The sequence below is a fragment of the Vanessa atalanta genome, chromosome 15, assembly GCF_905147765.1.
Source record: "Vanessa atalanta chromosome 15, ilVanAtal1.2, whole genome shotgun sequence".
NCBI lineage: Eukaryota > Metazoa > Arthropoda > Insecta > Lepidoptera > Nymphalidae > Vanessa > Vanessa atalanta.
This window is the reverse complement of record NC_061885.1, coordinates 2,037,830-2,057,186: the sequence shown is the minus strand read 5'-3', so window position 1 is coordinate 2,057,186 and position 19,357 is coordinate 2,037,830. Positions and strand designations below refer to the sequence as shown.

The following is a 19,357-nucleotide window of genomic DNA, read 5'->3' as shown; positions in this document are numbered from 1 at the left end:
TTGGAGTGTACGAGATGTTAGGTTCCCTTGATATAACAATAACTGTGACCCAGATGTGCCATCACATTAGTGTGTAGACGGACACTGTCCAGAATACGCTGGATATGAAACCTACAATTATCGACGACTAAATCAGCGAAACGTTCAATTTGAAGCCAGTGACCAGAATGTAAACGTATCTGAGGAACTAAGGTTTTACTCAAGAAAGTATTTATTTAAAATCATTGTTAGCGAAAAGCGCAGATATTAGCCATTGTTATTTATTGTGTCAGTTTCGTTTAGACGATTGGTCCAGGTTCCTTAAACATCTTATGTCAACCGAGATACTTATATTATCTCCCTTATTGAAACGCCGATATCAACTTGAATTCGATATAGAGAAACATAAATAATTAAACAGTGTATTACAATTAATGTCTATTATATTTACAAATTACAAAGCAAAAACTTTGACGGAGTCCACCATCATTTCAGGCGCGAACCAAGTTGGGAACCAGGAATCTTTACTCTCCCAGAACTTAAAGAGGGCTTTGCTGTTACGATTCTTCCAGGGTTTGTCAGGACTGTCGGGGAAGTCGTGTATACCTCCAACACGCACGCCAAGGGATATGTAGAACTGAAAATAATACATGGTATAAATAAACAGTAAGGCGAGTAAAATTCCATTGAAAAATCCTCCCCTCCCGTTTGTGGAAATATATACACGATGAATTATACAGGATTAGTGATACATAAAGGATTCCATCTGACATTTAACTTCACCCCCTCTATACAGGAAATTAATAATTATTATAAAGATAATTTAAGCAATCACTTGATGAGCTTTTAATTCACGATCACGTATTCTAATCTCTAGGACAATGAATGTAGAGTAAAAGATTCGTATTCAACATAATCCACTTGCTTTATAATTATCTTAACGGATACGATATTATCTAGAGTTAAGTCATTTGGAATTGTAAATTATAACGCTTTCTATTTTTTATAACAATATTTTTGCAGAAAAATAGACTGATTAATCGAATAAAATTATTAATGTGATAGATTTAGGCCATTGATTCTTCCCCGCTCCGTGATCCACACACCATACCACACCCCCCCCCACTTTCCATCACGTAGGGGAAGCGCGTAACGCGTTTTCCCAGCGAGAAAAAAAAGGCCATTGATTCTCAATGTAAACTAAAACTAGACTAGCAGTAGAGTATATAATGTTGCAAAAGACGTGCACTCTTTTCTTATTTACTTCACTCTCAAAATCAGAGCCAATGGGTAGGAACAACGATTTCACGTACTTTTCGAGGATTGAGAATGCAAATATTACCAAATTTACGACTACTTAACGAAATTTGCGAACTTTGTTTGAGAAAAACTCCGCAACTTTTTACTGGCTCGATCTGGTATTTGAATCCTATGCCTCACGGCCTGCAGTCAAAAATTAATTTTACATTTAACCATAAGCCAAAATAATATTGATTTAGAAGTATATAAAATTTACCAATTGATCGAGAGGTGCCATTACGGTTCCTTTTAGCCAAATAGATGCATGTGGTACAGCATAGTCTCTACCACTAGAGTAGAAACCTTCCCCTGGATTCACTTCGCCATATTTTTTACCATCCACAAAAAGTTCGATACCGTCTGGAAAATTAAGATACGATTAGTGATTACTGATTGATATTACTATTTTTATTTTGAGTAATATTTGCTTATCGGTTTTTTAAATCTACTTTCAACCGCATCAGTCCTGGTTCCATAATATCCCGATTTTAATAAAACAATAAAACAACGCTTATGTTACCGCAATGTTACTACAGTAAATCGGTGTAAACCGCATACAAATCGGTTAAGCCCATTCCGAGATTAGCAGTAAAAACGAACAGATAAAAAGACAAAAATTCTAAAAATCTATTATGTTAATAGATACCTCCAGTATTATTTTTTCTCAAATATCACATCTAAATCGGTTTAGCTTTTTCTGAGAAAAACTGACAAAAATTTTAAAAATCATATTTTTGATGATCTTAAATGTGTCAATTTCGATCAATTACGATTTTATTATATGTATAGATAAAATAGATAAGATTTTGTTTCGTCAGGGTCGAAGAAATTGAAATTTCGAATTAATATATTGTATGTGCGTTAAAATATATATCGAGCGGTTTTTTAATGCAACTCTGACTTAATTGTAAAAAAAAATGAATAGAAAGTATTTTTTTTTTAAATAAAATAGTAGAATTGTTCGAAATTGTTTGGAAGTAGTAGTTTTTTTCTAGACAAATCAAACGAATAGTTTTTTGATCAGTCCGTCAATGGGCTTGATCCCAAGACCTCGGAATCTGCAGTCTTATCTCTAACCTATTAATGTAAAATTAGGTATCTATTACTTACTTGGTTTCCAAATTAAAGTGTAAGTATGAAAGTCTTTGTTCCAGCTGTTAATACCAAGGGCTTCCTTTAAAAGAAACGTTCTGTAAGGATCAGTGTCAGATAAAATTGGTCCAGCGCTTAACTTCTTGGCAAATGCTGGATTACCCTTGGCATATGCGACTCTAATAAGACCAGATTCATAGCGTTGATTCCCATACACATTATCACGTGGCTCCAGGTTCAGTTCTGAAAAGATAATCGCTACATTTGTAGTTTTAAATTTGATGATATATTTGAACCTAAAGCGTTTCGTACTATTTATCTTTCAATCTAAAACAAAAACCAATTATCAAAAACGAATTAAAAAATTGGAAGATGATTTGTAAATTAGAAAGTTAATAGAGACGAAATTCGACGCTTGTGTAATTGAAGCGCTCTGACAGAGTACAAACAGTACATGTTAATTAAAAGATAGATAAGTGACCTGCATTCCAAACATCACGCCAAGAGCAATAAAATGTATGTAATTAGAAAAACAATTAGTTTGTCTGTTTTATTATGTAATTGTTTTTCTGACCCTATAGTATTTTATTTTACTTATCACACGTCCAAACATATGTACTATAAAGAGGGTTTTGAACACTAAGCGACTCTCCTTTTTTCCCGACAAAATTATAATTGACTTTTTACATTACATTAGCAGCCTGTTAATTTCTCACTGCTGGGCTAAGGCCTCCTCTCCCTTTGAGGAGAAGGTTTGGAGCATATTCCACCACGCTGCTCCAATGCGGGTTGGCGGAATACACATGTGGCAGAATTTCGTTGAATTTAGACACATGCAGGTTTCCTCACGATGTTTTCCTTCACCGCCGAGCACGAGATGAATTATAAACACAAATTAAGCACATGAAAATTCAGTGGTGCCTGCCTGGGTTTGAATCCAAAATCATCGGTTAAGATGCACACGTTCTAACCACAGGGCCATCTCGGTAATAACTTATAATTTTAATTCATGTCATCAAAAAGTTAAACTATCTATCAAGAGCCGGACATAGACTTCTGCCAAGGTTCAAAACAAGGTGAAAGGTTCCGGTTGTGCACCTTTCAGATACAGCCGGGTCCCGGCATCTTCAGGTCATCGTTCCACCTGATTCGCGATATATAGAATAGAATATTATTTTTAGCTAATTACCTGGTATTAACCAGCTACCGGCGGGTAATTTGGCGCGGATTTCGATTTTACCAAATTTGAAGTTGAAGTGGTTTCGAGTGTTGATCTTTCCAGTTATAACTGGAGGTAGAATTTGAGCCCCTGAAGCTGTTTGATAGCATTCCTTTGTGCTTACTTTTCCCGTGCACCTGAAATTTTTTACTTTGCGTATTACGAATATGCCATGACAAGATACAGAAAATGTTGATACTAAGGTTTATGGTTAGGAATTTTGGTAGAATATGGAATTTTATTAACACACGTAGTAAAGCCGCTAAATCATAACAGTAAGAAAAATATTTTTGTAGAATTCAGTCAATTAAATTTGGGTAACATGTATACAAACGCACACATATAAACACACGGCACAAATATATATGAGATTCCAGAATTTGAATTTACAAATTTAAGACCTATTTTAAATGGATAGTTAAGAGAGTATACACTGTTCCTCAAGATCTTTCTTGATGCCAAAGCTATAAACTCTTACGTGCGTTATATATTTGAAAGCTTTTACAATTAGTATATGTAAGTGCTTACGTGTTAGTCAAATCCCAGTTTTCGTTCAAGAATCCTTCATGAAACTGCGATTCGGTAAGTACGGGTTTAATTTTTAAGCTTCCGTGCTCTAAACTTAAAGTATTGTCACTTACATAAGCGTTAAACGGATAGTCCTGAAATAAAAATAAATAAATATTATTTACAAAATTTTCTGTATGTAAACTTTAAGAGCCAAGGTAACCCAGTGGTTAGAACGCGTACACATAAGTGTAGGATCAAACTCTGGCAAGCACTACTGAATTAAAGTGCCTAATTTGTGTTTATGATTCATCTCGTACTCGGCGGTGAAGGAAAACATCGTGAGGAAACCTACATGTGTCTAATGTCAATGAAATCCTGCTACATATGAATACGCCAACCGGCATTGGAGCAGGTTGGTGGAATAATCTAAACTAAATAACTTGTATGATCCTATGTGTCGACCCTTTACTTATTAAGATAAGGCAAAAGTGATAAGTCGATCAGGAAACCATTTGCAAGCGTACTTTCTTGATAACATAAGGAAAATAAACAACTCTAATGTTTAATTGCTATTGATATTATAAAATAGCAATTATGTTTTAGATGTTTAAAAATAGAATAAATTGTTGGAATATGTTTAAGTAAATAAACGGTTCAAGCATTTCACTGATTATACATAGTGCTGTTATGTTCCGTTTTTAAGGGTGACTGACTCAGTGTAACTAGGCAAAAGGGACGTAAAAGCTAGTTCCTAAAATTGTTGGCAAATTGGAGTTGTAGGAAATGGGTGATATTTCTTAAAATACCAATGTACCTAAGGGCGTTGGTGACCATTACCTACCTATTGTGCAAAAAATATTTTTGCTGAATTATTAGCACTGACTTCAGACTCTGTTCCATTTGTTTGCAAATACGAAACAGTGAGGCGATTTCATAAATATTTTCTTAAATGTAGAAGTACGTATATGCATGGTATGGAAGATCCTGCACAAGATACGATAAAAGATGGGAGACCAAAAATAGTGGCGTAGTCGACGCACATTTTCATGAAGGTCACGACAGGAATACTATTATGCCAGATAATATTTTACTTATTGAATCCAATGAAAACCCGAGCAATCTACCAAGAATTTACTGGGGCAGAAATAGGGACAACAACCCCAGATACGTTAGTGTAAGTATCGGAGATTTTTTATACCTTCAGTAGCAGAGAATGGTATTTTCGTTCGGATTGCAAACATGCGTCAATTTCATATTTGCTACGAATAGCGAATGAAATAAAGTTAAAGTTTGTTTTTTGCGATTTTTAAAATCACGAGCGTTGCACGAATACCTAACTATCTAAATAATTATCAAAGTATGAGATATATGTTTATTGGAAGTTAGTTTAGAGTCAAATGTATTATAATAGAATCATTAACCGGACACATATCTATAAAGACATGATAGAACATTTGTTTGAATTAAATAGTATCACGAGAGATCCCGCTTAAAGTTATTTGATTGTATAGAAAATGTATTTTTTCTCTAAGATAAATATTTAGAGAAAGTAAGTTGCGATCACTTGATCGTAAATATTTCAATTTAAATTGATTAATGAATATGAATTTCAATAGCGATTAATACAATTATGCAGCGGAGTAATATTAACCAAGAATCTTGGTGTCGAAATCATCATTGGCTTTCTGTTATAGGTATTTGTTACTGAAGGACTAATGATGAATATTAAGCCGCAATTTCTACAAGCTGCTTAGAACATTGCGATATCCTCTACGTATTTCTCAACATGTTTACAATTTCCATATATAGTACAGAGGACTTCAAGAGATCTTCTAGGATGAAGATACAAACTAAGTCTTTAATGTAACATTGAAGATAGTGATGCGGCAAAGTTAGGGAAACTGATGAAAAAGCATACATAGCAAATCGATTTTGGACTTCTTATAATGGTGATTCATAACAGACATGATCTCCAATACGGAGAGTCGGGCCTAATACAATCCAGAGTAGCCTAGGAATCCAGAAATCCACCTAGGATAAATTAAGAACAACGCAAGAAAGGCAACTGATGTACAAAAAACTAAAACGATCTGAAATTGTGCTTGTGCCAAGAATTTTAGTATTTAATTTTAAAAAGCCTGTCATCTATCGATGCTATATTTTATGTCTCTCTATAATAGAAGGTCTGAAGCTCATACCTCAGATATCACTTCAGATATCCTGTTTATTGAGGTATAGTAAGACTGCGTTACGACCCTAATGAGCAAATCAGCCAATCTGGCAAATTAAATGATGAATTTAGTTAATGATGCATTTGCTTAGTTACTTGTCATTTTTAAACGTAGACGATATATATATATATATATATCGAGAATCTCAAAAGGAATTTATGTATAAATATGTTTTACCTTTATAATTTGGCAATAAAAAACAATTCTGAAATTCTTTCTAACATGGAAATAAGAAATTATGTATTTGATTCCGTTTTTATGAGTACGACACAATTGCTGATTTATTATAGGTTATTACAGATGGTAAAAGGTTACTCATACACGATAGTCACCACCAATATTATAGAATAATAACACTAAAAATGTTAAACTTGTTTAAGTGGTCTCTTAAGCAAGTTTAAGCATTGCAAAACATGTTTTTACTAACCGGTTCTTGAGGGAACAAGACCTCTGGATCCCAATTGCTTAATTCTTTAATATTTTGTTGGTTAAAATCTTCGGAAAAGAGAAGTGCTCCTTGACAGACTTCGCTAAGGCCTTGCACAACAGTTTCAGAAAGGTCACATTTTGGACGACTTGGCCCAGGGCTAGGAGCAGGAGTGGGTCCAGGACCAGGTCCAGGTCCAGGTCTGGGAGGTGGTGCTGGCGACGGACTCCCATCATCAGTGACAAATTCTGGAAATATTTGGTTAATTTGGTTAATATATATATATATATTTATATATATATACTACATTTTAAATACCAACCAAGGTACCAAGTGTATATACCACATATATTGTCATAACACTTGAGTGTGAATGAATCATAAAAGTTACTCGTGTCCATAATTGAATACCTATTCGGAGATAATACCTTCAATTACTCAAGAGGGGTAGTTCAGTATTCGTCCAGATACGATTATTTCTATTATCTCTGTTGCTCCAAAGCATTTCCAAAGCATTTCTACTATTTTACTCCGTCATTATTTCTTATCATATTTTATTATAATTAAATTTTCTGTAGTATCTATTCTAACCTACCTATTCTAATCTGTACGCATATGTTATGACCTCTATGTTAATTATTTTTATGGTAGTAAATTATTACCAACATATCACATAAATTCGAATTATGTGTAATGATTTGTTTTGTTTTGTTTGACTATGAATCTTGTATATATCGTATCGTGAATTTTTATTTTGTTTACTATTTTGTTACTCTTATTAAAACACTGAGTCATATTTGAGTAATTATATAAGTTTCAAATTACATTATCTTATCTTTAAAACGTTCCTCATTATGTAAACGGGACTTTTTGGGCGCGATAAATCGACATACGTAGATTAATTCTATTGTGGTTTCAAAGAAATTAAGAAACCACAAAATATTTTTTTATCAACAAATATAACAGATTTTAAATAAAAGCATATTCCATTTTATTTATTATAAGGAAATATAGTTTTAATTCTACAATTGTCTCTGTATCATTAAAAAAAAAAGCGAATGTAACAAATACAAAAGTGGCTCAGTCCGTTTATTTGTCACCTCAAGACGACAAAAGCACTAACGCAAATGCTCGTGATGGATATAGAGGTAACATTAGATCTTTATAAGAATTTAGTTAAGTAACATAAGGAAAGAAAAAAATCCCTCAGATTATTTAAATTATGAATGTTTACTTGAATTAAATTATTGTTGCCAAAATATTAATTAAGGAGACATATTTATGTACCCTGTTTTTGGGGTCATTATGGGCGTGCTCTGCCACAGATTCTGCCATTGAAACCAACTTTATATATAAGTTATATGTATTGCCCATTGTACAAGTGAGCTGTAAGGTTCTTTATAAGTAAGAAAATTCTTTAACCTAAATTATTATTAAAATTGTACTTAAGCTGGCACACGTAATATTCAAGAGCCAATATTAAAAATTTGCTAGATATGTACCACCAGCGACATGTGTAACATGTGGGAATAAATCCCAAAACTTCTTCAAAGAAGAACGAACCGCAGTTGTGGGATTTTTACAAGCTGTTACTATTCACTTACCAGTCACTGTCCATTCTCCGTTATCCTGTCTGTAACCCAGGCCGTTTTTGATCACATAAGTCCAGAAGTAAATCTTGTCTCCAATTTTTAGTTCTGCATTACGATCTCTGAAGATCCATGTTCCATTCTTGGGCTTAGTGATATCACGTGCCCATTGACCTGCTTCTAACCCTTCCATTTCTTGGTTCAGGTTCCCGTGGAAGGCGAACAGTGAAAAGCCATCATCTGTAAATTTTTTTAGTTGAGATTTAACAAAAATAGTCGTGACGTCACTTGTTATTCAAATTTGTGAAATAAATTACAATAAAACTAATAAAATTGTGGGTTCAAATCAGGGTAAGAATAACCGAACTTTGCATATTTTATTTTCAAATATAATTAATCAGAAACCTGTTTATATCGTGACCAGAATGTACACATGTACATGTGTATATGTACATGTACACTGCGTGATGGAAAAATACACTAGATTCTGGACTTATATTGAAATATACTTGGAAGAACTTATTATTTACTTTGTGTTAGGGCTTTGTGCAAGCCCGACTTAGTTGATACCACCCAATCATCATATATTATACCGCCAAGCAGTAATACTTAGCAATACTATGTTCTCGATAGTAGGGTGAGTGAGCTCAACTCACATCTTAGCTCTAAAGGTTGGTGGCGTAAGGTCTATGATGACAGTGGTGACCAACTTACCATCAGGTGGTCCATGTGCCCGTCCGCATACCTATACCATAAAAAAAAATATTCAGATACTTAGATCCTGCTATTATTTAAAATATTTAAAAACAAAAATAGTAACAAATAAGAACTATAAAACTCAAAGCAGCATCCTCATACCACGTCAGCAATTAAGCCAGCCAGTTCATCGCCAATAGTGTTCAAAATTGCAATATATTAAAGACAATTTTCAAACCGGGAATTATTCTAAATGATATCATATAATCCGACGATAAATTTAGATAAAATTATCATTTCCTTACAATAATAACTACAGTTCATTGTATATATGACTTAATAGGTTTTGAATAAATTAAATTAAGTATCGTGAAGATTTTTTCTCTATATAACTATGTATATTTAGTTTTGTATCCAGCAATTACATATAATAATCATATCCATGTTTTTATATAAGAACCAGTTTATGAGCATAAGAACATTAACTCGCGGGTTAACGAACGTTACAGATGATAAAAAAGCTATGTCATCAACCTATGGTTGCTAAGTTACAGCTATTTCTTTTATAATCTGTCAAATTATAAACCTTTTCGGAGTTCCTTTCTATAGCATATAAAAACTCTTATATGATTTTTTTGTTTGGTCACTATTGTTAGAGTTATTTTTTTACACATTGTATAACTATAATTTAATTAATAATATGTCGATTGACTATTTTTAAAATATGTTTTAATGTAATATTTTAATTTTTCACGATTAATAATGGCCGAATGTCTGATACTGGCCGGTAAGAAAAATAATGTCAAGAAATCGAACGCGGCGGCAGTGTTTTGTTATAATTACAATTATTTTTAAAATAATTAGAATTATAGTGAGATTCGGAGAATACGGAATGTATTGTGAAACACGGATTAGTGGGTAAAATAAATGTGAAAATAGTGTTAATAAATGAATCTGGAAGAATATCGTTGTTTAAACTTGCGACCATCCTAAGTCTATTATTTCCAAAGGTAATATTTTATTTAAAATATATATTAAAAAAATTAATACAGATTTTTCTTGAATCGTTTTAAATGTATGATTTTATCAAGTCATGTGACATGAATCATTTTATTAGAACAACAGAAATCTTGTCATCTGTACTTGTTGGTAAGTCTTTGTGTAAGCTTGTCTTGGTAGGTTACTCATCGCATATTTCACAATTAATATTTGTTAGTTTTGGGTAATGATGAATATAATTAATTTGTGAGTGAGCTATAGTGTACAGGCACGAAGGACATAACACCTTGGTTCTCAAAGTTGGTGGTGTATTGAAAGAATTGTTGATATGTCTTACAGTCCTTTTCTACCTAATATAAACTAATTAAAATTGTATTCCACGTTAATTTTATGGAACATTTACCTATTGAAAGATTTTTTTTTTGTGATTCTATCAAAAGGTGTTCAGTAATTTCCATTTAGTGTACCCATTTAGACACTGATACTCTTTTTTACTGTTAAATTTACTGCTGTACTTAGATCCTAATTATGTCAAAATCTTATTTTTTTTTTCACCAATGGCTTACGATTATTGATATTGATGTAGCTTAAAATATTACTTTTTTAATTCCTTCCGCAATTATTATTTTATATGTTATGTTACGCCCTTTGCACCTCAGTGTTCAACAATGATGTCATGACTAACATCAAAATTCTAGAGGATCGTATTGTGGTGCTAGGAGGAAGCTAGAGCTCATAAACCTAAAACATTATGATTATATAATTAAAAAAAAAACGATCAATTTAAGTAGGTTATTTCAGGCAAATTAATTTCAATGAACAATACTAGATTAGATAATATGGTCCCAACGGTTCGTGACATGGATTTTATTGAAGCTTTCCAGTTCGCGTGTTTTTTTTTATATTAACACACACACGGGTAAATTGACGTTCTTTTTTATTAAACAATGCGCCAGTTTTGTTTTTTTTTTTAAATACAAGTTTTGTTAATAAATACGTTTATTAAACGAAGGTATTTTAGGTTGCCAACTTAAGTACTAAAGACTATTTATATCCTTATATCTAAATTTATATACAAATTGGAATAATATGGATAAAATTCACTGATTTGTAGGTCAATTCTTGTAAAAACTAAAACAAAAAACGTCATAGTGATTTCAAGTTAAATATTTATTGTAAAAAAAAAAAAAAACGTTTTCCCTTTAATTTAACCTAAGCTTATACCGAGTGTATGAAATAATTAAAATATATTTTATTGAAGTAGACTCTTACAAGCACTATTGAATTCTTATTTGACAAGGTTAATTTTAATATCAACGAACGATGGAACAAAGTTAGCAGTTTGACATTGTTAAATCCGTTTAAATAATTGTATGAAACAAATTGGCAAGAATGCAATATTTCCTGGATATGACTGCTTATAGAATGAAACCCCAATTATATTGTTAAAACAATGTTACCAAAACCAACTAGAATTTGCACAATTTTTAAACAAAACAAAAGAGGATTTAATAAACTGCCATCCTGATATTAAAAATAGATTGTTGATCTTGATGGTTTAAATTGTCAAGGAACTCAACGAGTATTCGTTGAACACAAAAATGTACTCTGCTGTGAAAAAATGAGAGTACTACAGGGATCAACTCTAAGGCCTATTCTAATTTTTATATATATTTATGAATTACGTTTTATGTTAAAAGTATTTGTGATATTCTATTGTTTGATGTGATTACGTTTTAAAGTAGCCCAGACTTTGCACGGTTATAAATCTAAGCATTATACTCTTATGTATATACAGCCTTTGTCCATCCTAAAACAAACAAATGTATTTTTGACTTTATATTTTTTAAATATTTATATGATATTAAAAACCTATTATATAAATTTATGTATATTTTCTTATAATTCGAGTGATATTTGTTAGATTGTAATGATGCAAACTGTAATGGCAAAGTTTTGTTTTTTGAGCAACCAAATGTTTTATAAAAATCTAATTTTTAAATATGGCAATAATCACGTGATTTAATTCACTATGTATAGATGGTCAAATATAATCTAAAATACTCATAAAATTATTTTCTTACTAATTACCATATCACGTGAATTAAACACTTATAAATTAACAATTTAGCATCGTAATAGCTCACAAATTATTTTAACCTCGAATAAGTGAAACAAAAAAAATCATAGAAATAATAAGAACATTTTTGGGGTTCACGTAAAACAAATATACATATTTTATCATGAAGCTGGCAGTGCATTATGTATGGTGACGATGGTGCTAACAACAACAGACCCATTTGGACGTTTACACAACCATTTTTAATTTAAAAAAAAACACCAAACTCTATACCGGTTAAAACTACTTTTAACCGGTAGCGCGGTTAAAGTTCTCGTAATTTTGCTCTAGCATAAAATAGTTTTTTTATACCCGTTTCTGCCTTAACTGAGACTGTATTATTATGAATCTATTTAGTAGGCTTCATTAAAACCTCAATGAGTTAACGATGTGGTATAAAAGCTGCAAGTTTGATTTTGACCGTTGAGGTGTGGAAAATGAGAATATTTTTTTAAAGATATTCTGTTCAAACCAAGATGACCAATTAATGGAATAGCATAAATGATTGCGCAAAGTTGTGAATTCTTTTGAATAGTTGTTGATATATAGGTTTTCCTCCGTACACCAAACCAAAAAAACCAACGTACAATATTATTTGTTCCGGTATAAAATTTGATCGAGTCATCAAATGTCATTGATAATGAATTGACAAAATATTAAGCAAGTGTTAATGTATTTGAACATACTGAATATAGGTAAAATATTATTATAATAATATTATCCACCGAGTAGCATATGTAAGATATATATTTAATAATGGCACCCACTTAGAATGCCAACATTATATAGGCGACTTGACATCAGGTGACACATTTGTCCTGCCTTCCTAATTTTGTAAAAAAGGGCCTCTCCTCTAAGAGCACTTTAGGTAGTTGTTTCTGCGCCTAAGCTCAAATTTGCTTTTGCACACGCACTTGTGTATTTAGAAATTTCCTGTGTGGTTGATTAGTTTCCTTTGGCTGTCGTGTTTGGAACTCATCATCATCATAATGAATATAAATGATGTATATTTCTTAGTTGTTTTTTTAAGAAAAAAAAAATGAAATATGTTATCCTGGATAAACATATGTAATATGATATATATGTCATCGATTACGAATAATTAGTAATTCAGTTGAGTTCGTTGTATCTGTAGGGTGTGAACGCCGTGACGTAATGAGTCACGTGTTCGGAATTGTTTGAATGGACAAAAGAGTCACTTTTTTGAAAGCTTTTGAAAGCGGCGAGTCGGAAGCTATATTTTATTTTAAAGTGCGATACATTTCGGACCTTCCAAGCGGGACCGTTGGTTCACGCAACTCTGATAATTATAATATATAAAGTAGGTACTTTATAATTTGTGGTTGCTTATTATCTACATAAAATACAAGAATTGTCATACTGTATCGTTGTAGTTAATTGCATGAGACCTACGCCATGAACCCTGTACCAGAAGCCCCTACCGATGAGGGTCGTGCCGCTATTCTATCGCAGTCGACGTCATATATATATATTATATCATTGTATGCGCATAATATAACATTTAAAAACTTTAATAATTATTGTTGAAATTGGTTTTTATTTATTATAAGATATTAAATTGTTTACAGTAATGAAGTATAATGGTCATTTATGCTTCTGGGAATAAGTAAGATAAAAAAAAATAATAAAAGCTTAAGAAACATATTAGCACGTACTATGATATGCTAATTTTATTAAATATAATATATTTTTATTTGACTATACTTAATAGAAATAATTCTGAAGAGAAATAGTTCTAACCGGTATAGCTACGGAATTACGTTATAGGATCCAGATGCATTTTTGTTCTAATTTATTCAAAACAACCGTAAAGAAAACCAAATATATCAACTTCTTTCACAAACACAAACGTGAAATGTTGAAAACGTCAAAATCATTTTGGTGCGTGTTCCATTGACTGTTATTATGAATGTAAATGTCAGCTATTCACTTGTATCACGTCGTGTTCTGCGACGTGTTTCGAATTCTTTTTTTGAATATATATTTTTTTAATATAAATATTAGTGACGCAGTAATAACATTATAGAGGCAATTAAAATTCCAGGAAATATATATGTATCAAATTCGTTCCTTTTTAATATCTAATTTTATAATACAAACACGTCGAAAAGAAACTAACAAAAAATTATATTTATCAAGACAAATACCGTCAAAACAAGTTTAACAAGAAGTGGTTAATAAAATATTTTAATAATGTGATTTTATTTTACTATAACTGAGTAATATGTATGAATAACATCTTGAAAATATTCATAAAAACAATTACGTAGGTACTCTAGCAATGTTATTGTTTTTAAATTTAAAATAAAATTATTAAATACATACCTGGGACTGAAACTTTGAGTCCTTTAGGATAAATTGCCTCTAGTTTAGCAGGTGGTACTGTATATGCGCGAGCCTTTATGATGTATAACGCTGACAAAACAACGAATAAAGTTATCTTCGCCATCGCGACGTCCAGTCGTCAACACAGTTCGTCGCAGACTGTACACAATGGGATTGACTCGAGACGCTTGGCCGGCGCGTGGGCATCTGAGGAAAAACAAGGCTGTTGATAGATTTAGAACTGACATTGTATTTCTCTTTTTTTTATGTACTTCAATTAATCTGTAATCGCACTTATATTTCAACAGGTTTTATATTAGTTTTCACATTAGATTATTAATCCATACGATATAATTAACTAATTATTTTTTTTATATAAAACATATTCACTTAACATTATAATGAGAATATATTTATGTATTTTTTTCAATTCTGGTGAGTCGTTTGATTAATCATTGCACGGCTAATTACTATTATTTGAATTGTTTTTTTAATGAGACTCTTAAGTCTATGGAAACTTCAGAATGATGTCCGCTGGTTTTACCGGTTGCTGTTTATGATATTATTTTCACACACACAAAGTTGATAGAATGACAAATATTTTCCTCAACTTTATATGTGTTTTTTTCAAATAAAATACATTTAAGATATTAATTGATTTTTATTTTTTTTAAATGTAAAGTTCATTGCTCACAAACTATTTCTATTGATTTATATATTAAATATGAATACTCAAATGGATATACTATCTTATCCGAAGTCACATGTATCCCAAACCCACATTGGAGTAGTGTGATGGAATAATCTCCAAACCTACTGCTCAATAGAGAAAAAGATAGGAAGTAGTAGGGTATTACAGAGCGTAACTTTACATTTCTTTAAGTAACTAGTAAAATTAAATTTCTTAGCTTATTCCACTGTTGGGTATTTCTTCCTCTGACGTACACTATTCCAGTTGATATACCTGTGGTAGATTCCGACATTAATTTCTTCACGATGTTTTCCATCACCAACGAGAACAAGATTAATATTTAACACATAAAGTGAACTGAAATTATCGATTTTGCAACGTTGAAAGTTATTTATATCCACTGAGTAATCCCAACAAATAATAATGATATATTTAGAAAATTCCAAAAAATCTACCACGAAACCTTAAGTATTATTCGTTTAATTAATAGTTGATTTATTAATTTCTGGTCCAAAGACGGGTTTTGATTTTAGAAATGATTTTGCGTGTTATTTTTAAACGACCGAATCGTTTTAAAAAGAGTATAAAGTCTAGATCGACCGTGAAAACTATAAATGTTACATACCTAAAAGATATTTGATAAAAACGATTTAATAGTCGGTGGCAGGTCTTTGTGCTTAGTATTGTTTTGTTTCGATTTGAAGGGTGAGTTAGCCTGTGTAACTACAGATCTTGAACTACAGAACATCTTATTTGCCACGGCGATGTAAGGAATGGTTTTAATTTCTATCAGCGCAAGAATCTATGAGCGGTGGTGACCACTTACCGTCCGGTGTCTTTTGCCCGTCTACCTACTAATTTATTAATTATAAAGAACCAATAATAATACATAAGTATATTGTATGATTAAAAAAACGCTTAATTTTCCTAAAGATCATAGAGGGATAGTTAATTTGAATTTGGAATAGATTTTAGCAATAGGCTTTACAGCTGGATTACTGAGATTGAACGATTTGAAACGTCAAAATTGTTTGTTGCAATACAAATTACTGATTGGTGGAATCATAATTGGCGTTTTAGTGCATAGACCGAGTATTACTAATGAATATATTATAAGTTCCTTACTTATGAAATCGCTGGTTTTAGAACTGACATTTGATGTTTGTTTGTGAATTTTGTAAGAAAACAGTATAAGCAACATATTTACATTAAGTGAATATCATTATTTTGCATTCTTGTGACATTAAAATTCACCCGATATCACTGATAAAGTGGTGAAACGAATTTATCAAACTATCATCCTTATTCACTCGGGTTGTCGAAAAACACTAGACACTTGACCGACGATACTTTTATATGGTCGTGTCTGCGTTGTGTTTGGTGCAAGCCCGTCTGGATAGCACCCAATCATCCGATATTTTACAGTACGGTAACAGCCTGTAAAGTTTGGAGCTTATTCCACCACGCTGTTTAGAATTACGTTGATTAAAACATGCAGGTTTCCTCACGATATTTTCCTTCACCGCCGAGCACGAGATGAATTATAAACACAAATTAAGCACTTGAAAATTCAGTGGTGCTTGCCTGGGTTTGAACCTGCAATCATCGGTTAAGATGCACGCGTTCTAAGCTCTGGGCCATCTCGGCTCTAAGCTTATATCTAATTTAATGTTGAAAAAGAGTAACTACTGAGATTCTTGCCGGTTCTTGTCGGTAGAATCTACATTCTGAACCAGTGGTAGCTTCACTTAATATAGTTTGTTAAATGACACCTAATCGAATAAAGTATATTTTGATTTGATTTGATATCTGGCCTTAAAATAAGCATCACTATTCTTATTGAAATACGGGTTAAGTTCGTCCGCTATCTATTGTTGAGCCATTCGTTCCAAAACTTTATTCATATAATTATAATGAGGTCTGCAGTATCGATGTGATTTTTGAGTCGAATATTTACATACTGTAGATATTGTGGAATAAATCTGTCTTTGCGCGGGCTCCGAAATCGTTTGCCAATCGAAGTATAAAGTCAAATCAAATGAGTATCGAATACTAACGATTGATCCGATAACTCGATTCGATCGGATCCGATATATCGAAATACTGCAATTGCAATCGAATTGTTCGATTGCTTTAGTAAAGAACGGACTTCACGTGATTAGTTATCTTGAAGTTCCAGATAGTCAGGTATTTTTAACAAAATAGTAATTGAAGACAGCGTGTCAATAAATTCATATTAATGTTATGTTAATCCACAATGTCGTTGATTATATTTATAGAAACAGTGTAAATTGTAAATATAAACCCCGAGTTCGACTGCGATTACTCAATACATCCTTTATGTTGAGGATCGGGACATATTTGTTTTTATGATTCCGCAGATAAATTAATAATAATTAATTATTAAAAAAAATTAGATCATTCTAATATATAATTATTAAAGGTTAATAGTTTAAAGTTTTTCATTACTTTTTATCGGTTCACACTAAAACTATTATTTCTATTATTGAAAATGTAGTATTATTATATTATATATGTTATCTATGTATATATATATATATAATACTTGATTTTTTTTTTCAGGAAGTAAGCCTATTTGATATATTTATGTTAAGTTGATTTTTTTTAATTTAGAGATTGAAAAGGAATTAGTATTTTTTTATATTTAATAATAAGCCCCAAACTTTTATATTGATACCTGTAGGCTTTGAATTCAATAGTGAATGGAATAATGACAAACTCCTTATGAGTCCTCCTAACGACAACCAGTTACCGTCATTCGATCTAACTAAAAAAAAAATGTCGCAGGAAATTCTTTGAAGCGCTTAAAACGTAAATACGTCAAACGTATCATAAAAGGCTACTCAAATTTATAAAATAAACATAGCAGGCTAACTAATATCAAATAACCGTTTCTCTATGAAAAAAGAAAAAATCAGAATCTATCAATATATTTAAAAAATTACTATCTAAATAATAATTTAGACGACTTCACTTAATTTCCATGTACTGTTTTTCTCTAGCATATTATATATATAGGTATTTTTTAGTATATAATAGTAATATTTATCATTTTTTATATTTGTATTAAGTATAAGTATTAGTATGTAAACATTTGTATTTAATCTCTCTTCGTTTGCGTTGTCTGGAAGAGATGGCTAATTAGCCATAAGGCCGCCCATTGTACACATTAAATATAAAATTTTAAATTTTGTATTTAGTATTTTGTATTTATGATGTACAATAAAGAATAAATAAAATAAATAAAATGTTTTTATATAATATAGTAATTTTTTTACGCTTGTAACACAAAATGATCGATAGTGCATCGTTATGGTCGTTTTGACATGTCATTGTCACGAATTCTCTGTCAAAATCTCCGAAAGCATCTGAAACTAAAGGGTTCTGAGACATCAAGCAACATCTGAATTGAGAAAGAATGATTAAATAAAATTAAATTAAATCAAAATATACTTTATTCATCATATTACCATTCGAGCCGAGATGGCCCAGTGGTTAGAACGCGTGCATCTTAACCGATGATTTCGAGCTCAAACCCAGGCAGGTACCACTGAATTTTCATGTGCTTAATTTTGTGTTTATAATTCATCTCGTGCTCGGCGGTGAAGGAAAACATCGTGAGGAAACCTGCATGTGTCTAATTTCAACGAAATTCTGCCACATGTGTATTCCGCCAACCCGCATTGGAGCAGCGTGGTGGAATATGCTCCAAGCCTTCTCCTCAAAGGGAGAGGAGGCCTTTAACCCAGCCGTTTAACCCAGCAGTGGGAAAATTTACAGGCTGCTAATGCTAATGCTATCATTCGATTTAACACCCACTTTCGAAAGTGTATCCTTACCGATTGCTAACCATCTAGGTATTACCATCACCTCTAACCTCAACTTTCGCCAACAAATTGAGTCTATGGCATAAGCGGCGTCCAAGAAGTTATCAATTCTTTCAAATGTCGGTACTTCAGCTCTGAACAGTTGCTTAATCTTTACACTGCCCAAGTTCGATCCCGCACGGAGTACTGCAGTCATCTCTTAAACGGTGCAGCCAAATATCATCTCGAAGCTTTGGACTCAGTTGACCGAAGAGCCCGTAGGTTAATTAACAACGAAAAGCTCTCAAATAGCAGATTACACGCCCTTGAGCA

At 32.0% G+C, this 19,357-nt stretch overlaps 1 protein-coding gene across 1 annotated transcript; it reads right to left on the bottom strand.

Annotated features, from left to right (window-relative positions):
- Nucleotides 1-404: 404 nt before the first annotated feature.
- LOC125069138 (beta-1,3-glucan-binding protein-like) lies at nucleotides 405-14,708 on the bottom strand. Its single transcript, XM_047678520.1, has 8 exons — nucleotides 14,507-14,708; nucleotides 8,362-8,586; nucleotides 6,758-7,005; nucleotides 4,118-4,251; nucleotides 3,560-3,726; nucleotides 2,389-2,613; nucleotides 1,496-1,638; nucleotides 405-616 (listed from the first exon to the last, which is right to left on the bottom strand). Exons 1-8 carry the CDS (start codon nucleotides 14,628-14,630, stop codon nucleotides 434-436), a joined length of 1,449 nt encoding a protein of 482 aa, XP_047534476.1. The 5' UTR covers nucleotides 14,631-14,708; the 3' UTR covers nucleotides 405-433.
- Nucleotides 14,709-19,357: the final 4,649 nt, after the last annotated feature.